The 19,274-nt window shown below is 49.0% G+C and overlaps 1 protein-coding gene and 1 long non-coding RNA gene across 7 annotated transcripts in view; both read right to left on the reverse strand.

Moving 5' to 3' along the window:
• The window catches only part of SLC6A12 (solute carrier family 6 member 12), a 39,963-nt gene extending 21,353 nt beyond the window's left edge, over window positions 1-18,610 (reverse strand). The window contains exons 1-8 of one of the 6 annotated variants that reach the window (XM_027792963.2): window positions 18,433-18,514; window positions 12,506-12,624; window positions 10,013-10,124; window positions 9,026-9,222; window positions 5,290-5,424; window positions 3,783-3,923; window positions 2,143-2,230; window positions 409-541 (exon numbers count right to left, since the gene is read on the reverse strand). In XM_027792963.2, the coding sequence (XP_027648764.1) occupies window positions 409-541; window positions 2,143-2,230; window positions 3,783-3,923; window positions 5,290-5,424; window positions 9,026-9,218 (690 nt within the window). In that variant the 5' untranslated portion in view covers window positions 9,219-9,222; window positions 10,013-10,124; window positions 12,506-12,624; window positions 18,433-18,514. Of the gene's footprint in view, window positions 1-408; window positions 542-2,142; window positions 2,231-3,782; window positions 3,924-5,289; window positions 5,425-9,025; window positions 9,223-10,012; window positions 10,125-12,505; window positions 12,625-18,432 lie in introns of all 6 variants that reach the window. The other 5 variants (XM_027792962.2, XM_027792960.2, XM_027792961.2 and 2 more) reach the window with 5 other exon arrangements.
• Window positions 7,646-8,848, reverse strand: LOC129784692 (uncharacterized). The gene is made up of 2 exons (XR_008747691.1): window positions 8,723-8,848; window positions 7,646-8,254 (listed from the first exon to the last, which is right to left on the reverse strand). It is a non-coding gene; the product is annotated as an uncharacterized LOC129784692 (long non-coding RNA).
• Window positions 18,611-19,274: the final 664 nt, after the last annotated feature.

The following is a 19,274-nucleotide window of genomic DNA, read 5'->3' on the forward strand; positions in this document are numbered from 1 at the left end:
TTTTGCTCCAGTGTTTAATTATTGCCAGAGATAGGAAATTTGCCAGTGTAGAGTATCTTGTTAAAAACTCCAGCAAGCCACACCAGGACAACACACGTGATTAGATGATTTCTAACAGCACTTGAAAGGTATCCATCAGCCACTGTGCGTTTCTACAAGGCAAAAGGTGACCCAAGACTCCCCTCAGTTCCCTGTTCTCTTCTCCCTGTTTCACGTACCCTTTTATTCTTCCTTTTATGGGTCAAACACAACTGGTGTAAATCAGTGTGGCCTCACCAGGTTTTAGGTTTGACTTTGGTGCAGTGTGTCTCCTGCCTCTACTTCATGAAGAGGGAAAAAAGATCGGGGAAGAAATGTAAGATGGGTACAAGGAGGCTTATGGAACAGGAGGACAATCTCCATTCCTACTTTGCCTGTGGACTTGACCCCCTTCCAGATGCAGAAGTAGCAGATGATCCACGCCAGCAGGAGACACAGAGCCAGCTCCCAGCGCACAGTGCCCAGTTTGTGAATACCATCCGTGAGCCCCAGGACTCGCTTCCTGCCGGTGTCCAGGGACATGGAGAGAAGCATTAACACCCCAGACCGCACTCATCCATACAGACCTTTCCCATATTATCCCATCCAAAGACTTAACAGACTATCCACGATGCATCTGCCCAGGCTCCCAGCCTTGCAAGTCACCCCAGCTCTGCCTTGGGCTCCCCGTCTCTCATTTCTGCTGACACTGCTCCACCATGTCCTGTAGCTGGCCCGAGCCCTCCCACTCTCCAAGCCCACGGTGCTGTGCCCATCAGACCTATGCAACACAAAATCACCATATGTTCCCCATTGCTCCCCGACCCTGGCAGTTGCCCAGTGGACACCACTCAATCCAAAGTAGGCCACCAATGCCATCATCACCCCTTGGTCACTGCTCTTCCTCTGGCCTCCCCATATACTATGGACACCCTATATGTAAGCATAAATGGCCTTTATGATTCCCATGCCCTTCAGCCTCATTCCCTGAAGCCTCACTGTCATGAAGGTGGGCCACACGAAAGCTCAGCACTGCAGCTCATGCAGTCCACAGAAGCTCAACTCCACACTTAGGAGACCTTTGCACACCCATCTCCATACCAGTCCCCTCAGAGTCTCCTTGCCCTTGCAACCTCTGCAGAAAACCTGAACAGTCATTTCAGATGGGCCACAGCTCTCACTAAATAGTATGGTGCAAAGAATAGGGCAGGAGATGGGGTCCAGCACTGTGCAGACTTTCTGCACCCATGGACACATGTCATCTTCTATGTGCCCTGTGGTGGCTGCAAGGGGCAAAGGACACTCAAGCTTTTCAGAGGCACTTCAGGAGCCATAAATGGGGAAAAAAATCCACCAAAACTGCTGAAGCTGAGCTCCTGGCATTCCTCTTCTTTGTGAGACCTTCCTCAGTTGAGTGTGGAGGTGTAGTGTGGCCCCAGCAGCCATTTCATCCTCTCCAGGCTGTAGTGACGTCTTTCTCTGGAACACCATCTGGCCTGATGCAGGACCCCTCAAAGGTGTCTTATTGCCTCCAGCCCCATCACCAAACCTCCCTGAGCTCCTCTTTGGCATCTCACACATGCACCTCAGACCCCTGCTCTCCAGGGAAGAGCCTGAGCAGCCTGACGGACCACTTCCTTTAGACACCAAGCAAGATGTGGTCAGAAGAAGAGAAAAAGCAGTTTTGTTCCTTTCTGTTTCACTGTAAAGGACTGGTCAGTCTGCCTCGGCCTCTCACACTTTCCTGCCAACAGTAGCAACACCCAACACAAGTATCCCCTGCTTACAGCAAGTCCTCATCTTCTTTTGGTGCCTCTTTCTGTGGCCACTCTCACCCACGCACCTCAGCGCCAGAAAGGGAACATGCCACACGTGTGTGTGTGCACATGAGCACCCTTGGGCAGGCGCACTGTGAGCAGCCTTCGGGGTGTATCTGGTCCTCATGCCTCTGGGCTCTGTGCTGATCTCCTCGGCAGCTCAGAGCATTGTGCTGCCCGTGTTTGTGTCTGACATGTGGCACCTCGGTTGGTCCTACAGAGACGCACAGCCCTCTGCCCGGATACTCCTACAGCTGCAGCCTTTAGATGAGAGAGGAGCCTGAACAGAGGGAAAGCAATCACGTACTCCCAAAACTCAATCATTGGGGAGGTGGCGTTCGCAGGCAAGGTCCTGTTGTCCAGGCTGGATCTATTCAGAAATTCCACACAGAGATCTACCAAAAGAAAAGGAAGCTGATGAGCCAGAGAAATTCTCCAAGGCTCCTCCATGATGGGAAGCTCCTTCCCCTCTCTACCCTAACCCTCACTCTGGCAGCACATGAACCCTTCACCCCGTGCTATAGAGGATCTCATTAAACTGTTGCATCTCATTAAAGCATCTCGTTAAACTCTGGCTCTCCCCAGCTATGAATCCCAATCCAGTGGGCTTCGGGAACAGGAGGGGGACAGAGAGAGTAGTTCCCTGCCAAATGTAAACCAGATGGCTACAAAACAGAGATTATTGAGGGATAGCCACTATGAGTAGCCAGGATAGAAAATCCCGTACTTCTCCCACAGCACACACCATTCCCTGTCTACACATGCATGCATATGTTCACACACACCACAGATGCCTTCACGTTCCATTCTGCCATCCCCAACCCTATCACATAGCATGAAATTACTAAAACCGGAGGAGATGCCACGCATCCAGGAAATGTGCCTTATCCTGCATCTGGCAAGCAAAAGACAGTCCACCAGAAAACTGAGCAAGCCCAGCTCTGGCTGGGATGCTTCTGCCTGTTTAGAGAATATCTGTGGCTTTCCTCTCAAAGAAACCCATGCTGGGGTAAAAGGCTGGTCACCTCTGCTGGGATGAAAGGGCAGAGGAAGCTGTGAGTGAATGGCCCATGGGGTGGAGAAATTGAAGACATCACAGAAATTAATCATCTGACCAAAAGAAAAAGGGAGGGTACTGAGCTGCTGCCAAAGTTGTTTCCAGTCTGGCTTTCCACTGAGAGCAAAACGACCTATTGAACATAGTAAAAAAGGCCTGTCAAGGACATTAGATCCATGAGGATTACCTCACATCTACTCCGTCTTCCCAGGCACAGCTCAAGTGCATTAAATAAAACTAAAGCCAGATCTTCTCTGCTGGGCACAGTTATGCAAATTGTAGGCATGATGAGATGAGACCCCTGGCCAGTGTAATGGTATAGAGGCTTGTATGGTTGTGATTAGACCAGACAAGCAGTGCCTTTAGAGTTTTGTGTTACTGGTTCCTGCATTGGGAGACCTGTACTGGCAAAATCCTCCAGCACAGGCTTGGCTTGATTTAGCCAAAAGCTGAGTGAACGAACGAAACTACTCAGCACACGGCAGCAACTGTCCCAGCAACTCCAAAGAGACACTAAGATAAATTATTGTACCAGAGCTAATGGAAATCTCCTGCCATGTGAGGAGAACTCTAGACAGGCTTTAAAACTCTCCCAACTCACCCACCTCTTCCACTTGCCAAAAAATGCAGATCTTTCAGTGAAATCTCGACACCCAAAACATCTCTGTGCAGAAATAGGTTTACTGTCCCCTGCTGCCAGGCATAGGGTCACACCACTCAACCTTCCTGACACTTGCCCATGGTGAATGAAGACAGTCACCTTGGCTGGAGTACCAAACCACATATCAACTTAGGAGAGCTTTTTTTCTGAATAAAAAATATTTTCTACAAAACCCAAATAATTTCTGGGAATTGGGAAGGAGCTATAAGTTGACCAAGGGAAGTTGTACCTGTGTTCCAGGGGTTATTACAGCTGGCCCACGGTAGCACTGCAGTGAAGGAGCTGAACAGGTAGAAGAGTGCCCAGGACAGGATGATGATGTAGTAGATATTCAGATAGCACTCAATGACTTGTGAGGCATACCCAAGTCCTGTGAAGGAAAGCAGAGGAGGTGAGGATGAGGCTGCCAACCAACTCCCAACATATCAGGCTTAACTGCAAACAAAGACATAGATTATGCCATGGTAAGAGGGGTGCAACACCAACCACACAGTTCACTAGAGAATAGGGAGAGAGAATTTTGTGACTGTACGTGCAGACAGGAAACATTGTTGGTATCTCTAGACAAGTCTATGATGGAACAGAGAGAAAACCTTTCACTGATGGAAAAATCTTTTTCTGACCACTACCATAGTACTGCATTACACTACCTCTCCTACAGGAAAGCCAGCTCTAGCTTTTAAAGAAAAGAAATGCAGGTGAGTTTCTTCCTTCTGGAAACACTCAGGCAAACAAGGTTCTCACAGCTGATACACATCATGCATGAAGTACTGTGTCAGAGAAAAAATACAGATTTAGGAGCTGAGCTCTGGACTTGGATCCTGCTTGTGCCCGTCACTCGCTGAGACAACAGAAAAGGAATCAGGTCAGAAAGGCCCAATTTATTTATTTAAAACTGGTTGTCAGTGCCCTTTGAGATGCCACTGCTGTCCACCTCCAGGCGCCGTGCCAGAGCACAAGGGTTCTCCAGTGCAGGAGGTCCTGGACTCCCCAGGGAATTTCAGATAGCACTGCACACCTGCGCCTGAGGGAACGAACCAGGCCTTTAATCTGCCTGAGCCCGGGCTTCTCTGTCTGATAAACGTGGGTAACGAGCTCTCCTCTGGACAGGAGAATTGTGGATGTTAAATTCATTGACATATTAATGTCATTAAACAACCTTCCTCAGGGCCCCAGGAGTCCTGGTTCTTACACCCGTGCCTTAGCCACAACCCCAGCCCATCTCCAGGCTGTCAGACCAGTGCGTGCAGTGTGATTCCCCCCAGTTCGCAGGACACCAGCCTGCAAATGCTGCCACAGCAGCCCTGGGCACAGCGACGGGCAGGGAAAGTGCCATAAGCCAGCCAGCCTTCCTCATCCTCTTCTTTCTTCAGTATTGTCCTGGACTACATGCAAGTGTTTGTGTATTGACATTTCCATCCTCCTCCTCCTGCTTGCTGGCCATCCTGCTTCTCCTCTCTCCCAAGCTCCGAGCATCTCAAAGCAGAGACCCTGGCTCGGCTGGACCAGCACAGCCCCCAGCCAGCACCACACACCCTCAGTCACCTACGGGGAGGGAGGGGACAGGGCACTGCCCCCGCACACACAGCAGTCACCAGGAGGGATAACAAAGCTGGGAGAGAGAGGAAGGGAGGGAGTATAAAGGAGAGAGAAAAAAACAGAATAACATTTCCAAAAAAGGCTCTGAGTCTTAATTGTTAGAAAGTACTGCCAGTAATGCCCATAACTTGACTGACCTTCAAAGATGGGACAGATCTTCCTCCAGGCAGTGACCCCTCCCTGGCTGGTGTACTGCCCCAGTGCCGTCTCCAGGAAGAACAGTGGAATCCCGCAGGTGAAGAGGAAGATGAGGTAAGGGATGAGGAAGGCTCCTGTAGAGAGGGGTAAGATGCTGCCCCAGAAACCTCTTTAAAAACTTATTCCCATCACCCCTTGCCCGGTACCTGGGGCCACAGCTGGAATCAGCTAGATAAACACAAATATTTCTCTGAATTAACTGTGCAACCTCTGTTCAAAAACCAAGGTCTCCATCACCATAATTGCTTGGAAAAAAGCCCAAGGATGGTATGTCTTGTGTTACTGCAGTACTTCTGCATTTGGTCTTAGCCAAATCCTAGAAGTAAGGAGTAGTCAGGCAAGGGGATAAAAAAAGGCAGCACTGTAGGATTTTTCCCTGCTTCACTCTCCTGACCTTGTTCTAACTTTCAGCAGGAGTCGGGCAAAGCAAAAGCAGTCCTTGTTTCACATAACCACATTTGTTCTGCTTTTCCTGGGAGTCACAGCAAAACTCCCACTTGCCCAGAGGATACAAACCTGGAGGCTGGTGACATTTCTTGATGAGTAATAAATTTACCGGGATATGAATTTGCTTGAGACATATTTTACATCAAATTTGAAAAGCAGTTTGCACCAGAAGAATGGAAGTAGGGGAAGGGCAACAGAATATCTTTCCAGCATTTTCAAAATGGAAAAGTTTAACTTCTCTCTTCAAATTCAATTTTTTTATTAAAATATAGAGAAATGTCTTAAGATAAATCAGCCTGAAATAGCTCTCAAACTAACCCTTGATGAAATGGAAGAGGAAGGGGAGAGAGAACAGGGTGGGTTGTTTTTTTTCAGAAACAATGATCAACAAAAACAAAGCATGAGAAAAGACAAACAAACAAACAAAATAGGAAACAAAAAAAGATTTAATGCCCTGTTTAAAACTGTCTGAATCTTTTTTCCTTCTTTTCAGTTTTGCAGCCAAATAGAAACACCCAACATTTTCACTGTTCCGCTCAAAACTGCCTCTGAGATCTATTTCACTGTTGACCTTCCTTCTATCACCTCAGTCTTTCTCCCCATCATTCGTGTAGGTTTTCACACTTTTACTCCCCTCCAAACAGGCCAAGGCAACTGCCTTCCTCACTGGAACAGCTGTCGAGGTTTTGCTATCCTATAGAGTAAATTTTTGGTCATGAGTACCTCCCGCTGCCACTGCCAGAGCCGAGCCAGACATTGTTCCCCAGGCCCTCTCCTCCCCTGCCAGCACAGGCGTTTGCACTGGAATTCCTTCCCGTGACAATTAGCAACTAGGAACGCTTTCTTGTTTTTAAACTTGGGTTTAAGCCAATAATGTTGCAAATACAAGGAACATCTAAATTCCCCCTAAACACAGCTGTGCCACAGCTACAGGGGACCTGTGGCTGGAAGGAGGGAGGCTGGTTCACAGCGTCGTCCAGCCTTGCAGAGCAGGGAATGGGAGCTGCATATGCTGAACTAGAGGCAGCTGCTGCTGTTGGTGCTGCACGACATCTCTCTGTGTGCCAAATCTACAAGACAGTTTTATTATCCTGCACACACATGGGCCTTTCAGCAGGTCCCATACTCTCTCCTCTGTTGCCATTTGTCCCGGAGGCTGATCCATTTTAGTTTCTGAGTAATGAGGGCTTTCTTACATCTTTATTGCCTTGTCGCTCTTAACCTTCCCAGAGCAGTTACCAGCTGAAACTCCATCTGTGATCTCCCCCGTCTGCTGCTCCACTGGAGGACACTCAGCCCAGAGAGAAGCCCCTAAAACAGACTCTCTTTCCTTAGGAGTCAGTAACAAGTTCAGGATGTTGAGCAATTAGATCAAATTTGAAAGGTCAACCACAGATAAGTTTACACTTGGTTGCTTTAAAGCAATTTAGCACAATTATTTTTATGCCCTCTGTCTTTACAGCTTTATATCCATCTCAGTATGTCCAAAGGTGGAGAAAGGTGACAGGACAGCAGTCTCCAATTTACCAGGAGGGTGGCACAGGGACACAGCATTTATAGGTAGAAAATGTCTTTTTTTGTAATTTGAAGGACTTTTCCAATGGTGACAATATCTTTGAGTGTCATGGGAAAGACAGTGCCTTGTCCCATACTAATTTGTTGGCCACCTTGTTCCCTAGAGCCTGAGAGAGAGAGAAAGGTACCTTCTGTGTAGTAGCATGCTTTCTGCAAAGGCCGTGTGTGAGCTGTGAGGGAAAGACTGTCCCATCCTAATCTTTCCCAAGCCTAGCCTTGTTGGCTTCTGAATCACAGCCTTAGATATTCCAAAGGAGTTTAATTATATTTAAAAAAAAAAAAGTTATTCAGTAGATATCTAAAGTGAACAAAAGTAGCCTTTTCACTTACACTAATTAGCATACAAATTGCAAGGACTACTGAACTGGATACCATAGGCATAAACTATGCAAAGATATCATCTGAGCTCAGGAAGAAATTTTCCATGCAAAACCCATGACTTCTCCCAAAGCGCCACTGCAGAATGGGCTGTTCAATCAGATGCACCACTAGTGTTTACTAACCCGTGCTGGTCTGACTTGCTTTTGGTGCCTCCAGTTCCTACCATCAAAACCTCAGAGAAGGAGACTGGCGGATGTACTAAAAACCATCCTAGGTTCAAGAAAAACTCAATTCCATTTTCTTTAACCGTTCTCTTATCCAGCCTCCATTTGGTGCAGAGAAGATATTATATTGATTCCTGTTTGATTTGGATTAACTCCAGTAACAGCACAGGGGACAGGAATCTGGGAGTCCTGGAATGAACTACAGCTGAATCACTCATCCATTGGTGAAAGCTCACAGCACCTTGGGAAAGAAAGGCCTTTGTGGCATGGTCTGCAGAGAAAGGAAGTTTAAAGTGGGGGGAACATGCAAGTCCCAAAGCATTATTTCAAGGTGTCTCTAGAAAACAAGAACAAAAGAGAAGTTATTGCTGTATTTGACATGTAATTTATTATTCCTTCTTTAGTTTTATATAGTTAGATTTTGATTCACCAAGAAAAGTTAGTGACAGTCAATTATTCCCTTCCTCTGTCCCAGTTTCATTTTATTGTTATGAGAAAGTTTAATTTTCAACCTGTAATGATCTTATTGCAGTATTATTGGAAAAGGAGAGTCACACAAGAAACAAAAGGGAAGGGGAACGAACCCTCCCTGGGGATGGGTTCTCCTAGCGGTGGGTTGCCCACTGGGAGAACTGTTCCTGGGGAAGAGGTAGCAATGTCCTTCTAGGGGTATCAGTCCTTGGCAAGGATACCAGCACCACCAAACCCTTTCCTAACAAGGACCTGAGAGAGGTAGGGGTGGCACAGAGAGTAAGAAAAGGGAATTATGCCGGAGGATTTTGCTGATAGTTTACTGACCACTCACAGCATTTGGTGGTTTTGGAAGATGACTTGTTTCTCAAGATGTCCAAGAGCCTTAAAGAGTTACTAATGTTCATTTTGGCATCTGAATTTGGGAGAGCTGCTTTAAGAAACAGTACCCGCTAGGGAGCTGGATTCACCCCTCAGGTTTTTTTCCTCGTGGATTTTGCAGGAGCTGATTTGCTGGAGGAAAGAATAAGGGAGTGCAGGTGGGGGCACACGAGGCATAGGAGAAATGGGTCAGGCATCCATGTATCTCTTGTCGTGCCTACAGACCTAGGATAACTCATGCATGCTATGAACTTACCACCGCCGTTCTTGTAGCAGAGGTACGGGAACCTCCACACATTACCCAGACCAATTATCTCCCCAGCCACAGACAGCACAAACTCCATTTTGCTACTCCACTGGCCTCTCTCTTCCATTTCCTCCTTTTCTATCTCTTCAGGGGCTGCAATGGCCCCATTGGCCTCTCCTTCCTTAGCCACGGCTCCTGTCATGGCTCTGTGGGACAGAGGAAAGAGACGACATGGGCTGTAAGGAACCACTGTAGGACATGCTGGTGGGAAGAGGAGGGAGGGGACCCATCTCCACAACAGATCTGTTCCTAATATCACCGTGAGGTTCCCTTATCCTCTGTAAAATGGCTTCTTTAGTGTCAGCATGAAGCATTTTCACCAAGTTAAGTCAGTGTTGAAGGGATGGAGGAAAGGTCACTGGTCAGGTGAGATGGGCCCACCTGCACCACCCCTTCATTGGACTCACCCCTGAATTCACCCTTCCACCCCCCACAGCCCCTTCCTCATCCTTCCCAGAAGACCAGCCTTAGTGTACCTCCATCTGCCCCTCCGCACCCTGACTAAACCGCTCTGTGTCTCCATCAGTGCTGGAAACTTGGCTGGAACCTCGGAAACAGCAGTTCAGAGGAAAAGAACAGGAGCTGGAGCTGAAGCAGGGCCTGGTGGCAGGAGTTTCCCTTCCACATGTGCTTTATACAGCAACTGTCTCCTTCTGGAGTGGTTTCAGAGGGCCGGATAAAAATGTTACAAATGAACTGTCTGAACAAGAATGGACAACCTGCCATCTTACTTCAAGGCATTGCCAGGAGTGCTGTCTTTGACCCCCTGGACACTACATTACACTACCACACAGCCTGCCACTTCAGCAAAATACTTATTTGACCCAGGGTCCCTTCAGTAACGGACATGGGCACCAATCCTCCACCTTTGCTCAACCGTGCAAAGAATACAGAGCAAGGAAACGAAGCCGTGAGATGAACAAAAGGACCTCATACCTGTGAGGTGTTTCAGGTCTGGGCAAGGAGTATTGAGGTTAGACAAGCTCAGTTACTGCAGTGGAAATGTTGGTAGGAAAAAGCCCAGCAGTGGAAACACGGAGTGAAGTCACTGTTGGAGGAAGCACATCGAATGTGACCGGCCCTCTAGGGTGGTATGAGGAAGACATCCTCCAGTCTATACAAACTCTTGAATTATGTTTAGCATCATCTTGATTAAGCAAAGTTGGTGGCTGCTTGGTACAAGACACAATTTTCTATCATGTACAAAGTCCTTTAATTAGCTAGGTAATTTACTAGGCAAAATTCACACAGACCAGACTGAATGTTCTTTTTCACAACATCTTTGTATTGTTTACAGGCATTTGATTATGAGAAGAAACTAAAGTGTGAAGAAAGCAAGCTCCCTTTTACTTAGCTAAAAAAAATTCTCCTCAAAAGCTTGCTGTGATGAGTTACGCGAGATAGGATGCACATGTGAGTCCACCCAGAAAGCACAGACCTAACACGAGCAGCGTAGCCGGTGAACTGTGCCAGGGAAGTCCTAACTCTAGCCACATCTCACTGGTGGCATTACTGAGCAGAAGCTCAAGGGATACACATTCCCATACCAGGGTTAGGGAACTACACTACAAGTCTCTCCAAAGCCTCTCCAAAGCAACAGCATCTCTGCTTCCATTCCCTCCAGTTAAGAGTACTAAGAAATCAGGCCTTTGTTGCTTCACATCAGCTTACAGCCTTGGTTTGCTGGTGGTTTGATAGGTTTTTTAATAGCACAACTATCATTCCTTATGCGCCTCCTAAGGGGACATCCCCATCTCCAGGGAGCAGCAGGGACAGCAACCTGCATCACTCACACTACTTAACTCTTCTGCTGCCCTGGACCACTTCAGCTTGCTCTCTCCCAGGCAAAGTCCAAGTACAGCTCTGGAGGTGGCTCAGGCCAGGGACCGTTACCAGTCAGCAACTCAGTGGTGAGCAAGACCTCATCACCCTTGATGTCATGTCCTCTACCTGATAGGACCACCAAACCTATCCATCAACCTTTTACACCAGGATGGTGCACCAGGAGCATGACAGCTATTCCCTCCCTCCTTGTACGTACTCTCTCTCCAGTCATCTCCCGCTGAACTAGCACCAGGGCATGAGCCATCTCATGTGAGTAGGGACTACCAGGGAGTCTGACCTAACTGGGAATAAGGGTGAATGTAGTCCTAACATCAGACTGGTCCAGCAGCCTAGAAACATCACGGCACCTGATTTGGTGTAATTTTCAATGGGGCAAGGGGGAAGCAGGAGCAGGAACTGGTTGGCCATGCTTGCACTTACTCCACACAAGGCAGCATCATTATTGCCATGTCTCATTGGCTTCTGTAAGTGGCCCAAATTAAATGATTTCATGAACACTAACCCTCTGGATATATCAGACCCTGGGGCAAAGAAAGATGTTTGCATATGATAAGACAAATTCTACTGAATGTTCATAGCAAAGCAAGCCATTTTTTTGCACCAGGCATGTTGCCTCCCTTTGTCAGTCAAGTAAAGAAAGGAAACCAGATCTCACACTTCAATACACCAATTGCTCTCTAAACGCCCAGGGAAACAACAGTCTTTGTTTCCCCACCTGCCTTCCTTCTGAAGGCCCCATCCTATTACCTTTGAAATTAGAGGCAAATTTCCGTGGACTCCGAATGCAGAGGGCCAAATCCCATGCAAAGGATTAACACTGCCTTTAGTAAAAGGGGCTGCAGCAAGAACAGGGGAGCATAAACCACGGAGGAGAACAGTCAGGAATCATTGAATGCCATCCTCCAGGCTGTGGAGCTGCCTCTTCAAAAACATCGCAGAAAGATTCTGCTCCCCTATTAAATTTGAGAGGTTTTTTAAGTTTTTTTTCCAGTAAGGGCTTATATATGGGCAGTACCAGAGTGGGCACAGCCAGCTTCAGTGTCAAATGCAGATGCACCGGGGGCACTAAGGAAGCAACCTCCCTTTTTTCGCTAGCCCTTGCCCTTTACGGTACCATATGCTGGAAAGCACCTATTGGCTGGCATTGCTTGCACTGCCCCAAACCCACCAAGTCCTACAATATGTGTGGATCTACACCTGAGTGTGAAGTTGAATCAGTTCTCTAACAGGCTTGTACAAAACTCTAACCCGACATTTAAAGAAGGTAGTGCAATCCAGAATTCAAGGCATGCACCCTAAATGCTGGCTGGTGCAGAGCCAGCACAGAGGTCCTCCCAGTCCCAGCTTTGACCCCTTCACTTAACACCTGCTGGGTTGGACTGGGAGGTGGAAATACCAGGCCCTCCCACCAGTCTTTTCTCAGTTTCTAAAGCTCAGGGAAGGCTCCTTTCCCCACTGCCTGCTTGCAGCAAGGCTTGCCAGCTGGCTAATCAGTTCATTCAGATGCTGCAGCACAGCCTCCTCATCTTTGAGAGGAGCAGAGCTCCACGCACTGTCAAATGTGAGAGAAAAAATAACACATACTTAATGAAACGTGTTTGATCTGCCACAGTCCTTGGCACGTTCCAATTTGCTGCAGTCCAGGGCACATTATCAAGTACGATGATGCTTAAGTCTGGGTTCATTGAGGATGTCATGAGAAGCTGACGGGAGAAGGCTTAGTTAATCCTTTGCTTTTATTCTTCTAATGCAAGGTGGGTCCAAGAGCCAGCCTATTCCTACTAGCATTTGTGGTTTACCTGCTTTTGTGTTAGACCTGTTTCACACATGGGAGTGGAGGAAAATCACAATCAGGGAGTCACCTCCTCTCACCCAACAACAGGAAGGGAATGCCCTGAGTGCCAGCCCACAGCCTCAGCCCTGTCACCAGCCTCCACCTCAGGGACACCTGGACCAGGGCTTTGACTTGGCACCTCTGAGGTGCTCAGTGCACCTCTCCTCTGACTCCTGAATAGGCCACCGCCAAGGACAGAAGCTGGAGTGCTGCAATGGGGAACAGGGCTGGGACAAACATAGACTGGCAGGGGAGATACGGCACTTGTGGCTTCATTTTCCTATTTCCAAAAGGGGGAAAGCACCCTGGTTATGAAATGGAACCTTTTCAACTGGGAACAGGTGGTAGATTAAACCAGTGCACAAAGTTTTGGCCCCTTGTGCCGTGACCTTCAGGCTTCTCCCTTCCCAGACAAAGCACAGCATTACACATCCCCACTGCTTCCCTTTCTGCTTTGCCTGCTGTTTCCATGAGAAAGCCTATTCACACACCTCCTGGCTCTTTTCCTGAACATCTAATCCTACTGTGCTCCTGCCCTATGTGTTCCCAGGCCAGATGGGGATTCAAATAACTTCTTGTTTCCAGCTAGGAACAATTTGGCTCTCCCACAGCAGCCACAGCCACCCACTGTGTTACACCGTCCCCAACAGGCAGACATCTTCCTCTCCCTTTGGATGCCCCTCTCCTTAATACATGAGTTTGGAGAAAAGATTTTGCCCCTCACTGCCTGCCTGCACTTTTTCTGCTGTTTCTTCACCAAAGTTTGGAGAAAAATCCTCTGACTCCCTTGCTCCCAGCCTCTTTTTTCCCTCTGCCATAAAGTTTCTCCAACTGTTAAGACATCACCTGGCTTGGTCCACAGTCTACCCCTCTCCTGGACCCACTCAGCCACCACCACCTTTCCTCCTCAGTTCCCTCTGACATTGCCAGTCTCTTCTCGAGGTGCCTTGCTGTCTTTTCAACCCTCAGCACTTTAAGGAGGTGCCTTTTTCAAGGCCTGGAGTATCCTTTGCAGACATGACCCCTAGCCTGTTGTCTTCCCACAGGGAAGAGGGGGCTTCCTCTGTGCACAGTGCAACAGGCAGCTCTGCATGAAATCGTACTGGGCTTCATACTAGGCTTGGTGCATGGAGGCAGCCACGTTTTCCTCTACAAGGTTTATTGATGAGAAAATAAGACTACACCTAGGTTTCCCAGGCACTGGAAAGAGAGCAGGCAGCATGCAGGCAGCCATAAACACAGACCTCACCAAGTTCCCTTCTTCAATATTTGAATGAGGTAGCCCAGTGTCCTTTTGGTCACACATTTTGGGCTGTGTTTGTCCCACACCTACCAACATGAAATTCTTCAAGTATGGCCACAAAAGGCAAGGAGAGCCCAGGACACCTCTGAAGCGCTGTGGACACTCACCAGCTGGGTCTGATGGACCAGATGCATGATGTGAGAGAACAGCATTTGTCGGCTTTATTTGGGAACAAGCTGCGACTAAAGGGGGAAGGCAGGAATGAGAAAGAGGACAATGAAAGTATCCTTTGAAGGTAAAACATGGTGATATCCTCAGCCTCTCCCAGGGCAAAAAGGGCTTATTCAGGGCTGCTCAGGTGAGACAAGGAACAAGAGAGAGATGGGAGAGACTAGAGAGAAGCCACCTTGGGTTTTGGCATCAGAGGAAGAAGCCATTAGAAATGCTCCTAAAGCTTTTATTTCCACAAACTTACTGCCTGTTCCTGAGTGCTGTCACACAGGAGCTCCTACTGCTGGGACGTTAACATCCTCTGCTTAACCTCCTCTGCTGTTTTATCTTAAGGCAAATGGGAGAAGAACAATCTCAAGAGCAAACAGTGAAACAGAGTGAACAGCAAGCAGAGATGTCATTAAAAAGCAGCCAATAATACTTATTAGAGGGAGCACAGTTTTAAAGCACCTTTGGACACTCATAGGTGCTGCCTGAGCTGCAGAAGGCAGAATTGCAGGTGATGATGCAGACAGCTGCACTGCACTTCTATTTCTTGGTTTCCTTTTGAAACAAGCAGCACCAAGCACGTAAACTGCAGATTAAGGTGGGGAGGGAGGAATCAGAAAGCAAGCAGACCGGGCTGTGTTACAAAAGAAGGAGCAGGAGGACACATAAAATTCTCTGGTTGCACAATATGAGCCAGCAGTTAGTCGGCAGCTGAAATCCTGCGTCGCATTTCGATGACAGGAGGCGGGGGCGGCTGTGGGGGCAGAGACACAAAATCAGGGCTCAGTGAGGAACAGCAGTGCCAAGGTATGGCTTAAGAAACAAACCTGGTTAGAATAGAGCGTGGGGGCTGCTACTGGAATAGGTCATATCTGCAAGATGGACAGGAAAATATTAGCAGTAGAAGTAAGTGCTTTCCAGCCAATCTAAGAGCCGCTACGTGAGCAGGGATGGCTGCTTCAACCACAGCTACTTCCAGTCCTGAGTGCTGCTGGAGAACGGCTCACTCCAGCTGCAAAAAGGAGAATGGCAAGGGAAGATGCAGCAAGAGAAAGACTGATCAACTCCAGGACAGCAGTCAAAATTAAAATGCCTTTCATTTCAAGCTGTTGGAAGCTTTTTGGCTTCTTTACACTTTCTAATTAACTTCCAGCTTGTGTGGGCTGCAGGGCATTCTCGAAGCATCTGTTCAGCAAGGTTCATGGGACACAGGAGGCTGTCACAAGGATCAGATCCTGCTTACATTGTCTCCAACGTGAAATAAGAGCAACGCTTCTGCAGTCAGTGAGTTTGCTGCTTACTGAAACCGGTAAGAATGAGATAAGAAGTAACTGTGAGTTTACTAATGACATGTACATCTGTGATACAAGCTGCAAGGATTACAGAACATCATCCTTCAGAGCACACGCCCTCACGCTCAGGAGGGGACAAATGGCTCCTGCCCTGTCCTCAGCTGCCAGGACAGGAGAGCCTCACAAGTACCTAGTGGTGGTTGGACTTTCCTGAGGATCAGGAGCAAATCCCCTGCTAAAAGCAGTGTAAGCTGTTGTTCTTAGTGCCAGTTCAGTTCAGTCTCTGTTGGTGTTTGCAACTCACCAACCCTGCTCTGGGCTACAGAGACACAGAGGTGGTTTCTTGCTCCAGCCTAAAAAAAAATGAAGACTAATTGATGAAGTGCATAAATGGGGTGTAAATATGATCAGAAAACAGCCTTTGCACCAAGGTAGATACTCTTCAAGACCTCCGCTCAGTCCATAGTCTGTATGGCCCATAGGTTTGTATTCTACTGCCACATAGCAGGAGCTTCAGCAGCATGCAAACACAGCAGGATCCTTCTTACAGAGCATCACAGAGACAGATCTCCTGCAAACACAGAGCCAGGCTGGCCCCAGCCTGGCCCCAGTGGAACCCCTAGAGCCACCCACCCACTGTCTGGAGGTGTCTGGCTGAAGTCCCACAGCTGCGTCAGGCTTGCTCAGAGGTGCCCATGCACAGCTGAAGTGTGGGGACAGCATGGCTCCCCTTACGGGCTGGAGGAACGGAGCAGGTGAATGGCACGCAGGGTGAAAGCCGCACTGCTCCAGCACCCGCTCTGCAAACAGGCACACCAGGGGCACAATGGGGCAGTGACCTTTAGGGCAGCCTGGAGGTGCCCCACAGGAACAGGGCAGAGTCCACAGGAGGAGACACAGTGGCTACAGGGCTGCCACTTCACTGAGGCAGCAAATTCATGGAGCAAGACACGCCACTCCACAGTCCTGGGCAGATCAGGTGAAGGGAGGGAGACTGCCAGCCCCCAGCACTGCGGCTTGGCTGCCTGCCGCTCACCCAGATCAGCCGGGTCTGGAGGCTGAGGGGTTAGGGAAGGGTGGGCAGCAAAGCGGCAGGTGTGTGAGGGTCTGCACAAAAATCCTAACCTCTGCAGTGCCTAAAATATGAATCCAGCAGTTACTTCCCTGGGGCTACTGCTTCAGGGCAGGAGAGCAGAAGACCCAGTGCTCCTGGCAGCCAGTGTCTCCAAAAGTCTGTGGTTCGGAGGTGGGAGAGCACGGCAGGGGATTTGGCATCACACTAGGTAGGCACTTCTAGTTAAACTCCACCAGGCAGGCACACCCTGCCTGACCTCCCGAAGACACAGCCTGGGGACACTTGCTATCAGTGATGAGAAATGGGGAGGATGGAAAAAGAGTACTCAAGCAAAACTCTTCTGAAAGGCAGGTGAGGTTATGGCATGACACATTACCTTATGCCTCCCAGCACAGAGGATGAGGGGAGCCAACAGCTTATTTGGCAGAGCCCCGTGCCTTGGCACAGATGCGTGCGCAGCCATCGCAGAGCAGTGGAGCAGCGCTGCATGGGCTCCCCTCAATGACCGTCCCTGCATCAAGCTCCCTGTTCAGCCCTGCACAGGGAGCCCAGGACGCTGCAGCCTGCTCAGGTGCAGGCTGGGGATCTACCTGGCTGACCCTGGGAAGGCTCATCCATCTCTAGTTGGTACATAGGACAAGGCGCATCTGGTAAAACTGGGACAGGCAGAGGTGCCTGCGGACTGACTCTTAGCAGCGCCCGTGGTAATGTCACATTGCAATGCGATTGGGACTGCATCTCACCTGCACCCTCTGAGGGCCAAGCTATCTGCTCTCCAACGTGGGGCACCAAAATGTTCCTATAGCTCTGCCCAGGAGCATGGGCAGGTAGAGACAGAGTGCAGGGCCCATTAGCCTGCCCTCTGCAAGGACCACATCTGCACCCACAAATCCAGCAAAGTCGGGCTGTTGCAAAGCCGCAAAGGTCAGGTCCAAGGTTCGGCCTTGTGTATCAGCAGCTGTCAAAGAAGAAAAACTGGGGCAATGGCATTTCCAATGGCACTGGATGAAAGCCCTGATTAGTAGTGATTACTTTAAAAGAATTGTTGATTTAAGGAGACACAGATCAGGTGTTACGAAACCCCGATGTGTTCTGCCTGGGCTTGCTCACAAATATGCCCACAGACCCCTAGAGTTTAACATATGCACAGACTGTGCTGTCTCTCTGCCTCACCCTGACACAGGAACAAATTTGATGTAGCCTCTGAGGCAAGAAGAACAAGAAGCACACTCCCAGGCACTTCGTTTAGAGCTGCAGTTCCCAAGTCAGTGTTCCAGCCCCAGCACCTCTGCAGAGTGGCACAGGAGGAGAGGGAGCCACTGCCTTGTGTTGCAGGAACTGAAATGCCTACAAGCCTACCTCACTCCTAACACTTTTCCTCGTGTACCTGTTATCACCTAGCCATTGTTACCCTTCATCCCCACCCCTGTCTGGCCCACTCTCAGCTCTCTTCTCAACTTCTCTGCTCTCCGAGTCCTTTTCTTTCTCTCTCTCTGCTGCTACAACCTTCAGTACTAATTACCCATCTTTCAGGCATCCCTTTGCTCTGCAGCTTACCGGCAGCCTCCCAGCATAATTGCTGCATGTCATCTCCTATAGGAACCACTGAAAGAAAAACTCTTCGCTGGGTTGATCCAAACTGATTATTTTCTCCCCATCCTCCAGCTCTCTCTTCCTTTGCTTAACATTAGGAAGCTTTTCCCCTTGTAGTTTTGCTGGCCCACTCCCCAGAGCATGGCAGACAGCTAGCATGCAGCAGCTGGCTGCAGGAAGACCAGAGACACCGGCAATCCCAGTGTGACACATGTATCCAGCCAGATCTGCTCAATGAGCTAACACCCAACTCACCTGAACACAGCACAGATCTCCCCCAGGCAAGACTGTCCTGTCCCGTCCTGTCCTGTCCCAATGGAGTCCAGGCAGAGAATCCACCAAGAGCCAAAGAGATACAGCAACAGTTAAGGCAAACACTCCCCTCTCTCCTCCTCCTGTCCCTCCCCCTCCACCACATCACCCCACCAAATTATGACCCAGCTTCTGTGTTGGATGGCAGGAAGGGAGGTACATCCAGGCAGGCAGGAGAACTTTCTCCCCAGCTCCCTTACAACATATACCTCTCCAGACCTTGAACTGTGGCCCTGACAGGAAAGCAAGAAAAGAAAGCAGTCATGGTCAGGCAGGGTAAAGGCCCAACGTTTGCAAAGATCAACCACAGCCATCAGTGGAGTGACTCCAGCTCCACTCGACCTCAGCAGGAGGGAGGTCTCCGCTTGCAGACCCCGCAGTATGGCCCAGGCTGGCTGCCACATGCCTTACTGCTCTGGGGCTCCAGCACTTTCGTGGGATAGTGGCATCCCTTAAAGTCATCCTGCAAATATGCAAAATTTATTATCTCCATCTCCAGAGACCACGACACTAAACCTTCTTCAGTGGCCAAGCTCAAGACTCGCCAACACCATCAGGCAGATGGAGCAAAAGGCAGAGAGCAGGTGGAGGGGGGACCTTTGTCTCGTGCTCACACAGACCCCTCCGTGCCTGCCTGTGCCATACACTGCAAGTGCAAACACAGCTCATACGAGAGAGCTCTGTCAGCAGCGAGAGATACTGCTGGAGCCTTGGTTTCTGTAGTGTCTGTGGTCACTAGAAGTGAGTAATTCTGCACCTTTGCCCTGGCAGCTTTCTTTGTACCC

This window comes from Falco peregrinus, chromosome 6, assembly GCF_023634155.1.
Source record: "Falco peregrinus isolate bFalPer1 chromosome 6, bFalPer1.pri, whole genome shotgun sequence".
NCBI lineage: Eukaryota > Metazoa > Chordata > Aves > Falconiformes > Falconidae > Falco > Falco peregrinus.